Genomic DNA, 15,550 nt, shown 5'->3' with positions numbered 1-15,550 from the left:
TACAGTCCCTGAGATGAATGTGGCTCACCACTGGATGTCCTCGTTGCACTATGGTGAACTGCAACCTGAAGAACATCTATCTGGCAGTAAAAAATAATGTTGTCTGACCAAAGGCAACATTTAGTTTTGCCACATTCTAAATGGCTTGCTACGCAGTGATGCCAGTTGGCAAGGCATTGGTCCATAATCTTTCCTTAAGGACAGCACTAGTCATTCTCCAGACAGTTTTCCTCCTTCTGTGCTGTGGGGCTGTGCTGAAACCTCAGCTGTGGGGCTCCACCAGTGCAGAGACATGGCATAAAAGATCTCCTGGGGATCTCAGTGTGCCACATACTTCTTGAGAAGGCACATGTAATTACCATAGCTTTAAAATAAAACACTCTCCATCTATTGAATTACTGTCAACTAATATATAGAGAATATATTTCTACTGTAATTTCATAGGAGGAATTCAGAGGGCTTAATATCATTAACCCTCTGCCTCCTATTTGTAGTAGAGGAAAACCTGTTAGAAGCCTTGGATTGCTTCCTGCCTAAGTGCCACAGTAGGAATTTATAGGAGAAGTGTCTGACAAACATCAGAAGTGGCTCCATTTTGCATTGGCCTTCCCAGTGCATTTATGACTCTGCACTTATGCATTCTATGAAATGGGAATGTAGGCACCCCAGAGCAATCAGAAAAATGCAGTGTGTTGTACTGTGAGATGGGAAGTATTTCCCTGCCTTCCATCAGAAATTCAAAAGCTAAATATAGTTCAGGGCAGAAAAAAAATTGTCAAATGCAATGTTACCTCTTGGCTCTTTCTTGCATATTGATTTTGAGAATCTCTGTTAGGTAGAGAGACTTAGAGACACATGGAGGGAAAAAACAACACATGGGGTCTGTTGCCTGTATAGCCAGGGTGTGCATTAAGTAGTATGGAAACTGAGATTAGTAATTACAAATGCTATAGTAAGATTTTGTGACTGGAGTATTGATCCCGGTGGCAATGAGGTACTTGCTTATGCATGTGACAGCCTGGCTTTCTGGGTGGCTGCTCTGTATTTCAAGAAAAGAGAAGGATAATTTTGGGAGTTTTCAATTCAACACACACAGACACTCAAAATATAAGTTTCTAGTTAATTTGAGTGAAACCATTTCCATAAATAAACCAGCATGAGTGAAAACTGCTCTAGAGGGCATAAAAATGGCCTTAGCAGTATAGAAATGCATGTTCTCCAGGTGTTTGCTAAATGCAGTGAGTGATAGCATAGGTGGTGTTTTGTCCTCTCCTATGAGGGCTCCAGAGTATCTTGCTCAAGAGAAGCCAGATCATTCAGCTCTGCTAATTTTCTGTGACCTATTAAACATGCATGTATTTCAGCATTTCTGTATAACTTATCTGGTGCTGTGCACAGAAAAATCATGCTATTAGTCATGTCAGTGAGCCATAAAAAGTTTGGTGTGAATGCAAGGTAGCACATCACTGTGAGTTTAATGCTTCTTAGCAGGCTTTGGCTGCTTTTTTAATGCATTTCTGTGTCATGTTCCATATGTTTTTACAGTTGAGTTTTTCTTTGAACCTCACAAATCGAAAACTGGTGCTGGAATCTAAAGTGTCTATCAACACTAGAATTGTGGTGGTTGGTGCATCCGATGTTGGAATCTCTTTTTTGGAAACACTGATTTTTTGGTAAGTTTTTAATTTTGTTTCCTTTACTGAGAAGAATGTGTTCCTTTTTGTATGAAGGAACTTGTGTCCCTTCTATATGAAGGGGCTTGTTTCTTCCATGTGAAGTGTGCCTTGAGTCTGTATCAGAGCATTTGCTGAGACAAGTTACAGGTCTGAGCACCTGTAGCTGCAGAGAGGTGTGTGCTGGCACCCTGGCTTCCTCTGGGGCTCCAAGGCTGCCAAGCTACTCCGGGTCACCCAGAGATCCTCAGGGTGGAGGCACACTGACAATGAGAATGGGAAGCACTTAAAGTCAGTCTCCTTGGATGTTGTTCTTACACCAGATTGTTAGGGGTGGAAGTCAGTAGCCCTTCATGTGTTCTCCAAAGCAGTGTTGACCTTTAAAGCCAGTTGTGCCCAGTGGGATCCCAAATTGCTGCTTGGATCCCTCCTTGCCTTCCCTTGTGATGATGCCATGTTTTCAGAGCTGTGCAGAAATGTGCCACGTGAGCTTGTTGAGTTGTCTCGCTGTGATGTTTTGATTCTCATGACACCTTTTGATTCCTTTGATTCTGATGAGGTTTGTGATGTTTGGGATTGCTCAGGAATCACAGTTGTAATTCCTGTCAGTTCTGCCAGTTTGCTGCAGACCTGGGTGTGAGTGTGGGAAAGGTCTGGCAGAGGACACCACTCTGTCAGTGACCCCACCTGGAGCATGTGCTGGCAGCATGCACTAAAGCATTTTTTCAGCAGTAAAACTGCAAATAGAATTGCTGTGGTTATCTGGAATTATCCAAATTGGAGTAAATAACTGTATAAACTTGTGGAGAAGGGGAGTATGCAGCTGTTTTTATACCTTTCCCTGTCTAAGGCAGGGAAAGCTGGTGGGTGAGGTCTGCTGTTTCACAGCCTTCCCAAAGTGAGGACAGGGTGCCCTCTCTGATGTTTCACTGTTGCAGCTCCTGTGCCAGTACCTCCTCCACAGCAGTTTCAGGGGCTTATTGGGAAGTCAGACTGTGAAAATGCAGTTTCTTTGATGCAGTCAGTGTTTTCTGCAGTTTATTCACACATACTAGAGATGTCTTGAAACACTTGCAGAAATGAATATGAAATTCAAATCCTGAACATGATTTTTATGACAAAATGCTACAGGAGCTGGGGGAGTCTGGTGCTTTAATGGGGGGGCAGAGAATGAAAAATTCTGCCTTTTTTTCAGTTAAGCCAGGAATTTGTATTTCTACAACAACCACTGATAACATCACAAATGAAAATGAAATCAGTATGTCAAGAGAAGAATAAGTTGAAGTGCTTTATAGATGTTGTACTGCTGGAGCAGTGCAGAAAAAATTCCTGCTTCTTGCTCTTTATTATGTTCCTGACTTTTCCTGTAAAGCATCCTATCTTGGGGTAAATCACTTCCTCTCATCCTCCTTTTAGGCTTTCAGTTCCGCCCTGAATTCAGTTAAAGATGCACTTCAGAGCTTTTAACCTCTTTCTTACTACTCACCCTGTGCTGTTTATTGCTGTGCTTTCAAACACTGTGAGGGAAACCAAGGTGTGTTTGTGCTCCAGGTGTGTCAGCCAGCAGCTGAGTCTGTAGTGAACAGGCCTTTACAGGTGTTGCCCTCAGAATGTCTCAGCCAAGGCTTTCCAGGCAGGAGTTTAGTGTGATCCCAACTCTAGCAGAGTTCCTGCAGGACACATCCCCCTTGTGTGTAGCAGAGAGCTTGTCTGCAGTGCTGCACAGCTGAGCTCCTGCCTGAGCCGTGGGGTGCTGCTCCAGGAGCGACTGAGTGCACTGAGTTTATATTAATAGAGGTATAAATTTAGGAAAGATTATTTTTTAATTTTCACATCAGCAGCAAATAGCCTTCTGATCAATGTGAAGGCCTTTTAAAGCAGTTTAGTTTAATTTGCTCATAATTTTCTAATATTCCCTGCGAAGGTTACGTGCACTAAAAATAGCTGGATTGAATCAATTTGTGAGCCCTAATCCTTAAAAAGAGGAAGTTATTTTCTCGTTGTTGTTCTTCATACTTAATTATTTTACATTATCAGTCACCATGGAAACACACAAATGTAATTCACTTACCGACATGGCAGTTATTAGAACTTGATCTTGCAAATGTTTTCAACTTCTTTGAGACTGAGGAAATAGGGTTATTTCTCTGCTTAATAAAAAAACGTAAGAGTGAGCTCTGCTCCCCTGTGTTGGGATGGCTCCTGTTCCTACTGTGCTGTGGGCAGCACATCCCAGGGCACAGCACTCCTGGGGCAGTGCCATGGAGCAGCTGTGGCACTGTGCACACCCACCTGGACCCCAGATGAGCTTTGGAATCCTCCGTGCTGCTCAGGGCAGTGTGTGCTGGCAGCTGGACCTCCCAGACCTCTGCCCCGCTCTCTGGCTCTGCTTCTGGAGCCTTGGGAAGCAGTCCCAGGGGACAGAACACTGGGGCACCCACTGGAGTCCTTCACTTCACAGGGCCCTGCAGGAATGCTGCAAACAGGTGTGTGGAGTAGCTTGTGAGTCCAGGGAGCTTCCTCCTAATCCTGGGGTGCTCTGAGCCCTGGGGAATTGCTTCCGTGTTCTCCATCCAGTGCTGGGGCAGTGCAGGTGATACCACTTTTCAGGTTTCACCATTCAAATAAGTATTTCCTGATTTTTTTAATTTTTTTTTCTTGGAATGTAGTCATATGCAGACATGTTTTTAGCTGTACTGCTGCTTTTCTTGGCAGTGCACATGGATTTTATTGGAAAGCCAGGTGACTGGTGGAGTCAGTAGGGAGAGCAGAGCCTGGCCTCTCTCGTGCTGACCAGCCAGTGTTTGGGAGGTACAGGTGTGGAGGTTTCCTTGTTTGGTTTTTTTTTCCTTTGCTAGTTTGAGTGATGGGCATGGCAGCAGCATTAGGCCAGAAGAACATAGGATTGCAAACCCCAGCGTTTCCAGGTTGTTCCAGGGGCTGGTTCCTGGAGCAGCCTGTGAACCCGTGTGCCCCAGCTGCCAGGGTGGAAGTTGGGCTGCAGGAATGCAGAGCTTACTCCCAGCAGTATCTTGTCACTGGTTCCAGTGCAGGGAACCAACTGGCTTTTATCCACCTCTTTGCATATAGCTGTGGAAAGCACTATTGTGTTCTGATTATAGGGAAAACCCTTCTTAATCCATGATTTTGAAAAACTCCTTAATCCAACCCCTGGTGTAAACAATGACTTACTCTCTGCAGATGCTGGAATATACATAGCATGCTACATAAAATAGCCATAAATGAATGGTGGCTCAGATCACAATATTTCATATGAAGTTGTTGTGAAATCCATTTCCCTCTCCATACGGGTGCATTAAAATAACTACTGTGTTTAAAAACCAGAGGGATTAAAGTAACTTTTGTCAAAACCCTGAACTTTATTCTTAGGGTAGAATCAGAGTCCAGCACAGTAAATCTGAGTTTTTCTCTGCAGGAGGAGTTCAGGGTACCCAGGATCAGCTCTGAAAGGGCAGGGTCTGAACAGGGTTCCCAACAGAGCAGCTACCACTGCCATATCTGGCAGCACCGGGGTGCACAATATCCTGCACATCTGGCCTGTTTGGCAGTAGTTAGCATAATGCTTGCTGGTTAATTAGGCTTTTTATCTTTGCATTTGTCTGGGAACATCTGAAGCCTTCCATGTTGCCTGTCACTAATTAGTTGACTAATTAAATAGTTAGTGCTTACTTGCTGATCACAGGGCTAACATGTAATGAATGGGTTAGTGATCCCCATTGTTTTGTACTATTTGTCTTTGCCACATGAACTGATACACGTGTGCTTCCCTCTGCCTTTTCTTCATACCAAGGCAAAGCCAGGCCATGTGCTCAGTGTTGCCGGGCCTGCATCCCTCAGACACTGTTGCCTTCCATCATTCCTGGTGAACAGAGCTCAAGCTGTGACAGAGATAAATCAGATGGGTCATAGCTGGCCTTGTTGCGCAGTCGGGATCACAATGAACAATGGCAGTGACTGATACCAGACGTAAATGAGGGGAGAGGATGTGGGTCAGGATCAGCCTTCCTAGCAGCCTCTGCCAGAAAGCGAGGCTCAATTAGCATCAATGTGGGCTTATTTTATAGTTACAGTCTGGCTTTCCAGGCTGTCTGAAGTTTTAAATGAGATGATTTCCACTTGAAGTACGTGCCCCTTAAACATATGCAAACATTTCTCGGAGCCCAAACTTTCCTTTCACACTTGAAATTTTTAAGTATTTGTAAATTTTTTCGTGTTACTATTTATATTTGAACAGTTGTAACTTCCTGTTGCTTGTTAAAGCTGATCTTGGCAATAGTAGTTTTCTCATACAAAGCCTGCTCAAATTTGGAGTGAGTCACAAGGGGTTTATAGAATGCTGGTTTGGATCTGTCATCCCCTCCTGGTGACTCAGTGGGACATGAGCACCATGAGCTTTGTAACCTGGTACCTCTGATCAATGTGGTTCAGAGCAAATACAGAAGCAAGTGCAAACACTGCATTTAGGTTCTCCAACTCTCTCCTCAAGTGACAGAGGGGGTGTAACCCCTCAGCTCCCAGAGCAGTCTGTAGGCTGCCTGTGGGTTGGTTTGGAAGCACAGCAGGCTGTTCAGGCTGCTGCAGTGGAGAAAAAAAATGAATTGTCTGATTAAGATGTGATCCTTCCCGCTAGTGATCAGTGTGGATTTGGTTCCTGTTTGTGTGTGCATGTTTGTGTACTGTGATGAGCAGAGTGGTGACAAATGGAGGTCACTAATTGAAGGGACCGGCTTGGTTTTCTGAATGCTTATTGAGTGGAAGTGTTGAGGTTCTTTTTCTGGATCGCTGTCCCAGGAAGGATCTGGAGGTCTGCAGGGCATCCCAGTGCCCTGCTGAGGAGCTGGGCAGCCCGTGACTGGAGCTGTGGCTGGTGGAGCTGCCCGGTGAGCGAGGCAGCTGTGCCCACTGAGCTGCCAGTGCTGGGTGCTGTGAGCCCTGCACTGCACCTGCCATGGACACATGGTTGGGGTTGGGAATTTTGGCCCAGATGTGTCCCTGTCCTTCCTGGGCTGCCAGCTTTCTGGCAGGAGGACCTGGCACCGTGGTGGTGCCGCCTCAGAATATACAACTTCAAGTTATGTGTGCTCCTGCTTGGAGGAGGAGCATGTGGGGTCCTTGGGCATCAGCTGGGACTAACCTCAAGCCCTTCAGATTCAAGGACAGTCTGTCTGATGTCAGGAGGTGTTTCTGGGGTGCATGCTCTGTCATCTCTGTGAAGGTAGTATTGCCAGATCTGCATCAGGCAACATCACAGAGTCAAAATACTCCTCTCCTGCAGTAATCTGGAAAACTGGCAGCCATAGCACCCCTGCCACCATAGTTTTAACGTGGGGGATTGGCCAATAATGTTAAAAGTGTCCAATTAACAAGCTGGAATTTGCACTGTTATTCACTGAAGCACTCACCCAGCAGTAGGCAAACCAGCAAAATTTCAACCACGCTGTAGTTTTACTGCCCAATTTATGGTACCTATATTTGTGGAAAATGGAGATGATGCCTCTAAACTGTGATTTGGACTCTGCCAGGCAATTAAACAGTGAGAGACTGTAACTACCAAGGCCATCATCAGATAACCCTCATTTTCTGTCTAGAAAAATAATTGCCCTTTTTGAACAGGATGAAATGCTGGAACACTTGTGGAATGAAAATTGAAATTTTAGGAAGGAAGCGCTCTCACTGAAGCAGTGGTTGGATGGTACTTTGATTTGGGCAGACTCAAAGCTACCTTAGGTTTGGGATGGTAGGGCTGCCCTCGTGAACTCCGTAGCTGTGAATGACCCCGTGCAAGGATATGGATGGGCCTGATTAGCCATGTATTTTGCATGGGCCAAGGAAAGAGCTCTTTATGTTTCCCTGTTCTGAGCAATTCATACTGTAAGGACTTGGCCACATTGATTTTAATAGGCTAGATCCTAGAAATGCCACAGATCTTGACAGGATCCTCTAAGTTTTTGGAAGAGCCTCCTAAGAAATGTGTAGCTCTGTCAGATGAGTCCTCACATGGTCTGTAGTGTGCTACAAAAGTTGACTGTGTGCTCACAGTACTGCTCAGTGCAGAGTGTTAAGGCAGTTCATGTTTGAGCCTGAAGTGATGTTGGACTAAGGAAAGAAATAAGCAAATATGTGAATAAACAGGTAGTTGGCCCTTGGTGGTGTGGTGTTAAAAGTCTGCTGGTAAGTGCTGCATTTGAGTGAGATCAGCACACTCAAAGCCTGGTGGCAGCTTGTCAGAGGCTTGGGAGAAAATGTAACAAGGTGGGGAAAGGAGGGAGAAGAGCTTAGTGGTAAAATTGCCAAGGTCAGTATGGGTTGAGAAGAAAAGTGCAGAAAAGGATTAGTCTAACAAAGGAAAAAAGGCTCAACTGAATTACACTGTAGAGCCACAATCAGTGGAAGAAGAACGTTGCAAAAAAGGATAGGAAAAGATGACACAGGTGAGGAAAACAAAACCAGTTGCTGGGCAGTGAAAGGTGGCTGGAAGGATAAAAGCAGTGACAACCACAGAGGAGGCTGAGATGTTTCAGAGACATGAGTTGTGAGATGGATAGAAGTTTGAAAGAAGAAACTGGAAAGACATGTTTGGTAACAGGGAGAAATCAAGATTGTGGGGTGCTATAAAGCTGCCTAAAAAAGGAGGGATTAATAAAAGAATTGGAAGGTAGCAGAGTCAGAGTTGCTGATGTGTTTAGTTATATTCTCTAGGAAAAGGGTCAGTGCAGAGGATGAGAGAGACAAGCAGTAAAATAACCCCATGGAAGGGAATTTAGGACTGATCCCTTAAAGGGGGAAGAGGGAGAGGATAAATGGATATAATTTAGCAGGAGAAGACAAATTTAACCGGAGAGGAACAGCTTTGACACAGTATTGCCCTGGTTTTGGCTGGGAAGAGAGTTAATTGTCTTTCAAGTGACTGGTACAGGGCTGTGTTTGGGTTTAGTGGGATAATAATATTGAGGAGGTGGGGTGGAGAGAAGCACTCCCAGCATCCTTGAAGGGTGTTAGTCAAAGGGTGAAGGAAATATTCTTTAGCTTTTTTAATGGATTTTTGCTAGGATGTCAAAAGTGGTGACAGTGGTGGCTTTCGTGGCCTGGGCTTATAGGCTCCTCTTCCTTGGATGACAGCATCTGGTAAAATTCATCACCAAGAAACCTGGTGGGAAGTGCCTGAAAAAAACAACAATAAAAAGTGCTGTTCCATCAAACATGTAACTTTTTGAAGGAAGCATGTTGTTTTGATACCAGGAGGAAGTAACTAGGACATGATGAAATATTGTGCTGAGGTGTCATTTTAAAAAGTGACTCTTGTTTTTAAATAAATTGCATCTGGAGTTTTTTAAAAATCAAAATCAGACACAAACATTTTTCTTTTAATCTCTCTGTTCTGAAGGATTTAGAGTGTTTTCTGAAATGAAAGAGGGTGGTGAATTTCCCAGTGCTGTGACCTGTCTTGGAATTGGTGTTCTGGGGAAGGAGAAGGTGTGACTTCTCCCACTGAAGTAAGCAGTGGCTTCCCCGTGCCCTGGGCTCGGGAGTGGCAATCCCATGGGAGCTGCTGCCCAGGAGGCTCCCTTCTCTTTGGTTCAGTTGGTGTGTCCTCCATGTGTCGCTGGGCATGGGAGGGACAGTCGTGGACACAGGTTGGAAAACACACGGATGTGTGGAAAGCCCCTCCTTGACCCTTTCAGGGACAAGTGTCCTGGTGTAAATACTTTGCTGTTGTCCTTTCTTTCATGATGCAAATTCATTCACAATCTTAACACTTTTTCCTAAGATTGATCCAACAGAACTGGGTAATCTTTATTTACTTGTAATTAAAGAGGGATAACTTGTAGCTGGACATCTGTTGGTCAGCAGTGAAGCTGGAATGCTGCTTGGGGGCTGCAGTTGATGTGCTCAGAGGAGGTTCTGGAGCACGGGCACTTCTGGTAGGTGTTGGTACAAACAGCAAACCCTTGGGCTGCTGCTGTGGCTGACTGAAGGCTCCAGCAAAGCAAAGGGAGCGTGCAGGCAGCATGGAAACACCGCCTGCAAAGGGTGCTCAGAGCAACCCTGGAGTGCTGAGTAACGTGTTTATCCTGGAGCAGGAACAGCAATGAGTGGGGTTTCTGGCTGATTATTAGTATGAGCAACCTTTAAGCTGGGCATTTTTATTTGGAGTTTTGTGTGGAGCTGGAAAATCTGTTGGAATATCTTTTCCTTTTGGTGAAGCCTGTTCTCCAAGTCAACTCCTGATTGCTGAGTTCTTGAAATGTTTCCTCAAAAAGGGGTGCTGCTTTGGATAAATGGTTATATTTTGGGGGCAAAGGGAAACTGTTGCCTATATCTGCCTTGTTCAATGGGACTGACACCTGGGCACGCTGAGTTTCTGTGCCTTCCACACCAGGGTATTGCTTGCTGGGACTTTATCGTCATCTCTCATTCTGGGCTCCTTCCTCCCCACAAAAATCTCAAGGTTCCTTTTTCTGTTTCAGGACAGGTCTTTGATTTTGAAGTTTTGTCAGTGCAAGGCTTTCACGTTGCAGCTTTCAGCATTTAGTGCTAAAATTACACTATGTTTTACCATTTTCAGAACTATCTCAAGATGTGATTTTTACAAGGACTGTGTTACAGGGAAGCTAAGGATCCAAGTGGCATTAGGAGTTTACTTTTGGATAGGTTATAATTCCAGATATTATCTTTTAAAGATTATGTGTACAGGAGAACAGTGCACATAGTTACCAATTTTGGGAACCAGATAAAGCATTATCTTCTGTCTCCCTTTTTTATTTTAGATTTTAAAAATTACTGGAAAAATAATTGTAAAAAATGCATGATTTCAAATAAATTGATATGTTTAGGTTCATGGGGACTACTTTACTGCACTTTATTTTTTTGTAACAAAAGTGATGTGAGTTATTGTGATAATGAGGGGCTTAATGAAAGCAATTGATTAAATTATTTGTTCAGGCAGTTTCCACCATCTAAGCCTCCATGGTTATTCTGCACACAGAAGGGAAAAAAAAAGGTAGCAAGACATCAGGCAAAAATCCAGAAAAACAAGCAAGGAATATTCTAACAGATTCACAAACAACAGGATATATGTAAATACTGTACTAAAACTTTTCTGTTTGTCCCTTTGATTATGCTCACAGTAAATTGACAACCCTGTATTATTCTGAGGACAAGAGTGTTCTGACTCTTTTTTTTTGTAGCCTGCCTCTAGAACTGTGCACTGAAACCCAACACCTTTTACTTATTTCCCTAGATACTCTAATCCCTCCCTGCTTTACCAGTATCTTTGAGCTGTTCTTCCCTCTGTATCCACAGCAACGTGAATCCCTGCTGGAATTATTTGCTTCTAAAATGCAGGTGCACTTGTTTAATGTTGCACTGGTTCAGTCTCTTAACTTGAAGACTTTTTCACCAAATGGGAACCTCTGCTTTGCCCTGTTTCCTGTCAGGCATTGTTATATTTATTAGCAGTGTGTAAGTCATTCCCTCCCCTGACACCCACTACCTGTTTCCAGAGCCTTGGTTGTTTTTCAGTTATTGAGAGCTTTTAGACAGCAGTAAGGAATCAAAAGCTGCAGTAAATAAACCATCCTTCTGTTAGCCTAGAAATAACAAAGCTCTGTGGAGGAAAGGGGAGGATGGTGTAGAGTGAGCTGGTCCCAGTCCCCCAACCTGTCACCCTGTGGTGACTGTGCCCGGCAGGAGCCGTGGCTGAGCACTCAGCTCCCCTCTAGTGAACACTGTGGATATCTGAATGTGTTGTAAATCCTGGGGTTGGGCATTGCAGCTACAGTTACTTATTGAAAGATTCTGATCATTTTCCCAAGTACCAGCCTGTGCTCAAAGACTGAACAAATGTGGCACTCAGCAGCAGAAGCAGTGTACTCCGTTTGAAGCCAGGACTGCTGTTTGCACCGAGCTGTGCCCGTAGCTGTGCAGCACTGGGAGCACGGGCAGGGCGGGCACCAGCCCCAGGGGCTCTGCATCCTGCCCCCAGCACCAGCACGGCTCGGGGTAGCTCATCCAGGGGGCTTTGTGCCTGGGTTGTTCTCAGTGTAAAGTGGGAATCAAAGATATGACTCATTTCATCCCAGTATGCTAAGGAGATGCTAATCAACATTTTGATGCCTTCGAGATGAATGAATGGGAAACATGAATTAATGTTTGGGGCATATGGGGATGCCATGGGAGCGCTGAGGTAGAAGTAAATCATTAGTTAGTAAATCGTACTGAGTGAAAGCTCTGAATTGAAGCCTCCCGCTCAATGGGGAAGCAGGGAACAAATACCATATGACTGGAGAAATCCTGGAGGAGTGTGTATGGACTCAATAGAGGTAGAGCATCTGCAGAGGAAAATGGTATGTGACCAGATCAATAAAGTGCATCATAGTGCAGTCATGCAAAAGAGGCACATTTATGTTGCCTTGGACCTTTGTTCTGTCATGTTTCTGATGCTTGCTTGCAATGTTTTCATCCTAAATATTGTTAATGTAATTGAAACCTAATGTTATTGTAGCACCTGGGTTTGGAGACCTGTTGGCAAGAGGCCATGCCGTGTGTACAGAGATGACTTGGGCTCCACGCTGAAAGGAAACCTCCTTGCTGCGAGGGCAGGAGGATGTCTGGGGTGTTTGTGTAATTAATCCCAGGTACACTAATTGCCCAGGAGCCCTGCTGTGTAGGTGTGGGGGGTTCCTGTCGAGGCTCTGTGCGTGCCCCGCCGCAGCAGTCCCTGTGTGCAGATGGCATCACTCCACATTCAGCTTCGGGGATCAGCCTCGCTCTCATTTACATGAAGACCATTTTGTATCACTCAGCCAGCATAATGTGGCCATAAATGAAGAGCAAATTCTATTTACACCCACCTCTGCAGAGTGACCTTAATTTAAATGAGAATCAGGCCCATAATCTGTATAAATATATGCACTTTGTTACATTAAGGTTATTTATTACTTTGTGCTCGGCCTGAGTATGCATGGAGATTTACCACAGATAATCCATAATCCAGAATTAAACTATTAATATGCATTTTGAGAGGGGCAGCCATAACCTTGAAATTCCTTGGTTTAAGTATGACCTTTAACTTTGTTTGAATATATTTTTTAAATGTATGAATAACAAATTAACATTGGTTGATAAAAAACATTCTGATTCCTTTGTACCATTTGCATCAGTCCATCCTTAACTTACAGAAAGCCTTGAAGATTAGAAGGCTTAATCACTTGTAATATTTATTTGTTTTTAAATGTCAGATCACATTTAGTTCAACATACTGTTAGTCTTGTCCCCCCCCCCCCAGTGTTACTGAAACTGCAGTGGAAATTGTTCTTCTTGTATCCAGAGACACCTGTATCTGAGCAAAATGACCAAACACTTTGTGCTTGTGCAAAGGAATTGCTTTCTGTATCCTCCTGAACAAGGAGTTCTGTACTGTTCCTTTGACGTGCCCTCTGAATTTCTGGTCCACATGGGGCTGTTTGTTTTTCTTTCCACAGGCCTCGTCTGAAGTTCAACAACCTGACCTTGATTTCAGTTCATGGCCTTCCAGGAAAAGATCCACCAGGCTCCAAGCGTAGAAGATTTTTAATTAACAGGTTTGACTTCACATCTAAACACTTTTGTAGCTCCAGCAGAAAACATAACACCTTGTAATTCTTGTGAACCTGTCCTAAATTTTAGCTAGATCCATAGACAGCCCCAAAATGCTCCAGTCTGTCCGTCCAGCATGCACTCACCTGGAGGAACTGGGTAGAACTATGAGGAGGGAAATAGTGCCAAAGCAGTAACTTCTGGACAGCAATCCACTAGTCTCTACCTTCCAAAGCTTTTTAGGTTGTTTATATCCCAGGTTAAATGACAGAAGACATCTGCTTGCTTTTTAAATCTTACTTGGGTTTTAACTTTCATGGATTTTGTTCCAAATAATGCTGAAGCAAAGAATGTACAGGAATTAATATTAGTAAAATGATCAGTGACTGACTCAGAGCAGGACGTGGTGAGGTGCAGAGCCCACTGATGGTAGAGGGGGAAATTTTTGGATTGTTGCTGTGGATCGGTTTGGCAGAACTGTGTTGCATCAGTTCTGCTCATGGGCTGTGTGTGCCAGTCCCTGGGCTGGGACAGTCTGTCCCCAGTCCCAGCCACAGCGTGGTCCCAGAGCTGGGGCTGCTGTACAGCAGCTGAAGGGAAGATGGTGAGAGCCCTGACTGTGTCTGGGGACTGTCAAACACTGTAAGATATCTTCCATTTCATAGGATAAAATGTTACCTCATTAAAATTCGCAGAACATAATTCTCACTTAAATACACTGATTTTGTTTTGATGGCTTTATTTTTTATTTTGGAATAGCGACTAGAAGTCCTCCCTGTAGACAGGAACATGACTGTTCTGGGCTTTGAGAAGCATGGAATTAAAATGAATCATTTATTCTGAATAGTTGGGGAATGAACTTAGTGTAAGTTATTTAGATTTGTTATGTGACTCTTTGGAGCCTGCACATTGTATTTTACCAAATCTTGTCATCAGTGAGCAACAGTGCACTACAGGGCTGCCTCTTTAAATGACAAAACAACTCCATGTCTGCTTGCTGAACCTTACAAATGAAATCTCTACAAAGATGTGAAAATGATGTGATGGGAACCTGTGTAAAACCACCTGATCTCATTTGGTATTTTGCCCTGCCAAGAAGTTTTTTATAAGTAGTTACCTGAATTAATTTTTTTACTGTAGAAAGAGGTGTGTTCAAGTACAAATCTAGCAAATGAAGGGGTTATATGCTCACATAAATGCATGTACTCTTTTTCCTAAGTGCACTGTAAAAAACAGTTGTACTAACAAAGCAACCTGCCTGAAGGAAAGTTATGGTTCAGAGCTGCCTCACTAGATTTAGCTGTTAAAATCTGAAAGCAGATTAAGAGTGAAAATTAAACTCTGCAGGGTATGATTTCTGAAAGCATCCCTGTGATTTTGGAGTGTCAGTCTCCTGGGAGCTGTGCACCTCAATTATGAAGGTGCTTTTGAAAACCCTCCCCTGTCCTTGATGTCCACCTTATTTATAGATTTCTTCATGATTACAGTTTAGAATTGTCAGTGGTTCTCATTTATTTGCCTCTGGTATCTGTGGGTGCAGAGGATGCAGAGCACCTCAGAAAGCCTGGCAATCCAGGTCATGAAAGCAACTGTGTTTGTTCCTGTGGCATCCTGAATGCCAGCTTTGGGAAGTGGGTAACAAGCTGCTCTGTGTTAGGATGTGCACCCTGGCACTGATGGCAAGGTCACAGCTCCGAGTGCTGCTCTCTGCCCACGCTCTCTGCTGCGGCCACCAGTGCCACAGAAGGGCATCAAACGCTCGAGCACGGGCCCAGCCCCTTGGATTAATCACATTTGGGCTTGTGGCAGAAAGTGGTGCTTGCAGTGTGTGCTCTATGCACACCCTGACCGTCGCAGAGGAATTCAGTTGCATCTTAGAGGCTTTTGGAAGTTTGGGGTAGAGGAACAGTTTAGTATGTTCTCAGAATTTGTTATTCTTGGATTGTGGAGAAGTTCATTTGTAAAAGGGTCACCAACAGGAGTTTTGAGACCTCTGCCTTTTCCTTTTAGCTCTCACAACAATTTTCATAGCTTTCTATTAATTTTTAAACTTTTTGGACTAATACTTTGGAACACAGATGCTAAAATGCCTTCCCTGCATTTGTCTCACCACAACCATGACCGGTGAAGCTGAATAGCAAAGGCAGCAAAAAAGCTGAATGAGAGACTTGTCTTGGAGAAAAAAATGGACCGTTAAAGTATTTTCTTTGCAGGTGCAAAAGCCTCCTCTCATCAGCCTGCAAAGGAAAAGCAGAGTAAAGCATATATTTCTGACTTTG

At 44.0% G+C, this 15,550-nt stretch overlaps 1 protein-coding gene across 1 annotated transcript in view; it reads left to right on the top strand.

Moving 5' to 3' along the window:
* The window catches only part of CFAP61 (cilia and flagella associated protein 61), an 85,127-nt gene that overhangs the window by 42,398 nt on the left and 27,179 nt on the right, over nucleotides 1-15,550 (top strand). The window contains exons 17-18 of the mRNA XM_018077501.2: nucleotides 1,546-1,673; nucleotides 13,178-13,276. Coding sequence (XP_017932990.1) covers nucleotides 1,546-1,673; nucleotides 13,178-13,276 — 227 coding nt within the window. The remainder of the gene's footprint in view (nucleotides 1-1,545; nucleotides 1,674-13,177; nucleotides 13,277-15,550) is intronic.

Source organism: Manacus vitellinus, unplaced genomic scaffold (assembly GCF_001715985.3).
Source record: "Manacus vitellinus isolate BGI_N305 unplaced genomic scaffold, ASM171598v3 scaffold_38_pilon, whole genome shotgun sequence".
NCBI classification, from domain to species: domain Eukaryota; kingdom Metazoa; phylum Chordata; class Aves; order Passeriformes; family Pipridae; genus Manacus; species Manacus vitellinus.
The sequence above is the reverse complement of the archived record's forward strand: the minus strand, read 5'-3'. Positions and strand labels throughout refer to the sequence as shown.